Source organism: Nicotiana tomentosiformis, chromosome 5 (assembly GCF_000390325.3).
Source record: "Nicotiana tomentosiformis chromosome 5, ASM39032v3, whole genome shotgun sequence".
In the NCBI taxonomy this organism is placed as follows: Eukaryota; Viridiplantae; Streptophyta; class Magnoliopsida; order Solanales; family Solanaceae; genus Nicotiana; species Nicotiana tomentosiformis.
In genome coordinates this window covers 42,035,220-42,037,329 of record NC_090816.1, presented here as the reverse complement: position 1 = coordinate 42,037,329, position 2,110 = coordinate 42,035,220, and the positions used below count along the sequence as shown (strand labels likewise).

General features: G+C 43.8%; 1 protein-coding gene across 1 annotated transcript; it reads left to right on the top strand.

Moving 5' to 3' along the window:
• The first annotated feature begins 1,002 nt into the window (after positions 1 to 1,002).
• On the top strand, positions 1,003 to 1,875 carry LOC138892237 (uncharacterized). The gene is made up of 2 exons (XM_070175942.1): positions 1,003 to 1,415; positions 1,614 to 1,875. Exons 1-2 carry the CDS (start codon positions 1,003 to 1,005, stop codon positions 1,873 to 1,875), a joined length of 675 nt encoding a protein of 224 aa, XP_070032043.1.
• The last annotated feature ends 235 nt before the right edge of the window (positions 1,876 to 2,110 follow it).

Here is a 2,110-nt window from a genome sequence, read left to right as displayed (position 1 = left end):
GCAAACTTACGTTACATTCTATACAAAGCTTAATACAATCTTATCTTCTTGCTTTTTGATTTCATTGTTGTTGTGCCAGGAAACCCTGTTCCCGGAACTGTTACATCTGTTGTTTCGTCTACATCCTAAAGCTAAGTATTGCATAATTCTTCGATTATTTTATTATTTCAGGATCAAATTAATTCACTTGTCTAGAAACCATGTATAAATTCAACTATACCGTTTTACGGGTAAACAGTTTGATACCCACCGTAGGGCCTAGACAGTCGTGCAGTTAAATTGATCCTTGCCTTTTCTACTAACGTGTTTTGATTATTTTGTATTAGAAAAATAAAATCATAAGAAATAGTAGATAACACTGTTAACAACACGCACAACCCCGAGATTCGAGGGGATCGGCCTCATTTTGAGGACTCAATCAGTGACACCCATAATGAGAGGAATGGCACCACACCGGTGCATGACAGGTAATAACCTCGACATGTTCGGGAGACAACTCCCGATAATGCTGATGAGGAACATGTCATTGATGCGGTAAGGGTCTTGCAATAGCAACATGCGATCATTCTAGGATACCCCACACGACAGGATAAGGTTATGACGGAGTTGAAGAAGGCGCTATAAGGAGCCTTGAATAATGCAAACAGATGAGATTCGATTCCTCTCGGGGCTCCCGCGAATCAAACAACGTAGAGGATCGATAACAATACTCCCATGGGTTAAATTGGCTCCGATGGGGCAGGGGGAGCAAATCCGGGCTCAATAATGAGAATGATCCTTTCAAGAATGTACTTTAATGGTCTATGAGGGAAGTGAACGCCCGCATGGACAAGATCCCGGGCGCGCCACCAATGCTGAAAGGTCCGGACTCAAAAAAGTATACTCAATTTTCATACAAACCAAGTGCGACACCAGAGTTAATCCCGAAGCGGTTCAAATTTGCTTGAAGTGCCAAAGTATGATGGAAATTCAGACCCCCAGGAGCATATTACCACCTACACAATGGCGGTGAAGGGAAATGATTTAGCTCCTCACGAAATTGAATTTGTGTTGCTAAAGAAATTTGGAGAAACTCTCACGATAGGAGCTTTGACGTGGTATTCGCGGTTACCAGAGCATTCCATAGACTCCTTTGAAATGCTCACGGACTCTTTCACTAAGGCTCATGTCGGGGCCAGAAAAGTACATGCCCGAAAGGCCGACATCTTCAGGATTGTGCAAGGAGAGTCCAAGCTGGTACGAGAGTTCGTTACCCGATTCCAAAAGGAGAGAATGTTTCTCCCGGCTGTCCCGTATGAATGGGTGGCTGAAGCATTCACCAAGGGATTAAATCCGAGGAGTTCAGACACTTTACAGAAATTTAAGGAAAACCTGCTCGAGTTTCAAGCAACGACCTGGGCGGATGTCCATAACTGGTACGAATCAAAAATAAGGATCGAAAATGATCAGGTTGGTTTTCCATCATCGACCAAAGGACAAGAAAAGAATAGGGAAAAATCAAAAGATGATTATGACACGGACAGACGAACTTTGAGAGGCTAGTTTTTTCCCTACGAATGGACCGAAGGCCGTAACAGAGGTTTCCAGACAACGGACAAGTTCGTTGTTGACAGGAGGACTGATCGCGGTCGGAATAATCAATCACTGCAGGATAAAGAAGCGTCAGGGTCACGGGATCCTTCTTACCCCAAGTTATTGGAATACAACTTCAACGCCAGTATAGTTGAATTGGTGTTGGCCATGAGAAACATCAAAGAAGCACGGTTCTTGAAACTGATGAGATCTGATCCCAGGCAGAGGGATCCCAACTTGTGGTGTGAATACCATGGGACAAATGGCCACCGGACAGGGTACTACCGACATCTCTGGGAATAAGTGGCAACATTATTGAAGAATAGTCCCCTCAGAGAATTCTTAAGTCACCGAGCTAAGAGCAATTATGGTCGTAACCAGGACAACATAGAACCCTCGAACGCAGGAGAAGATCCCCCACACCAAACAATTAACATGATCTTTGGAGGGAACGAGATTAACGGGGTCACCTTTTCAGCGGCAAAGAAAATGAAAGTATCAATAACTCATAGCAAAAGGCTTTAGGAAGACGATATCA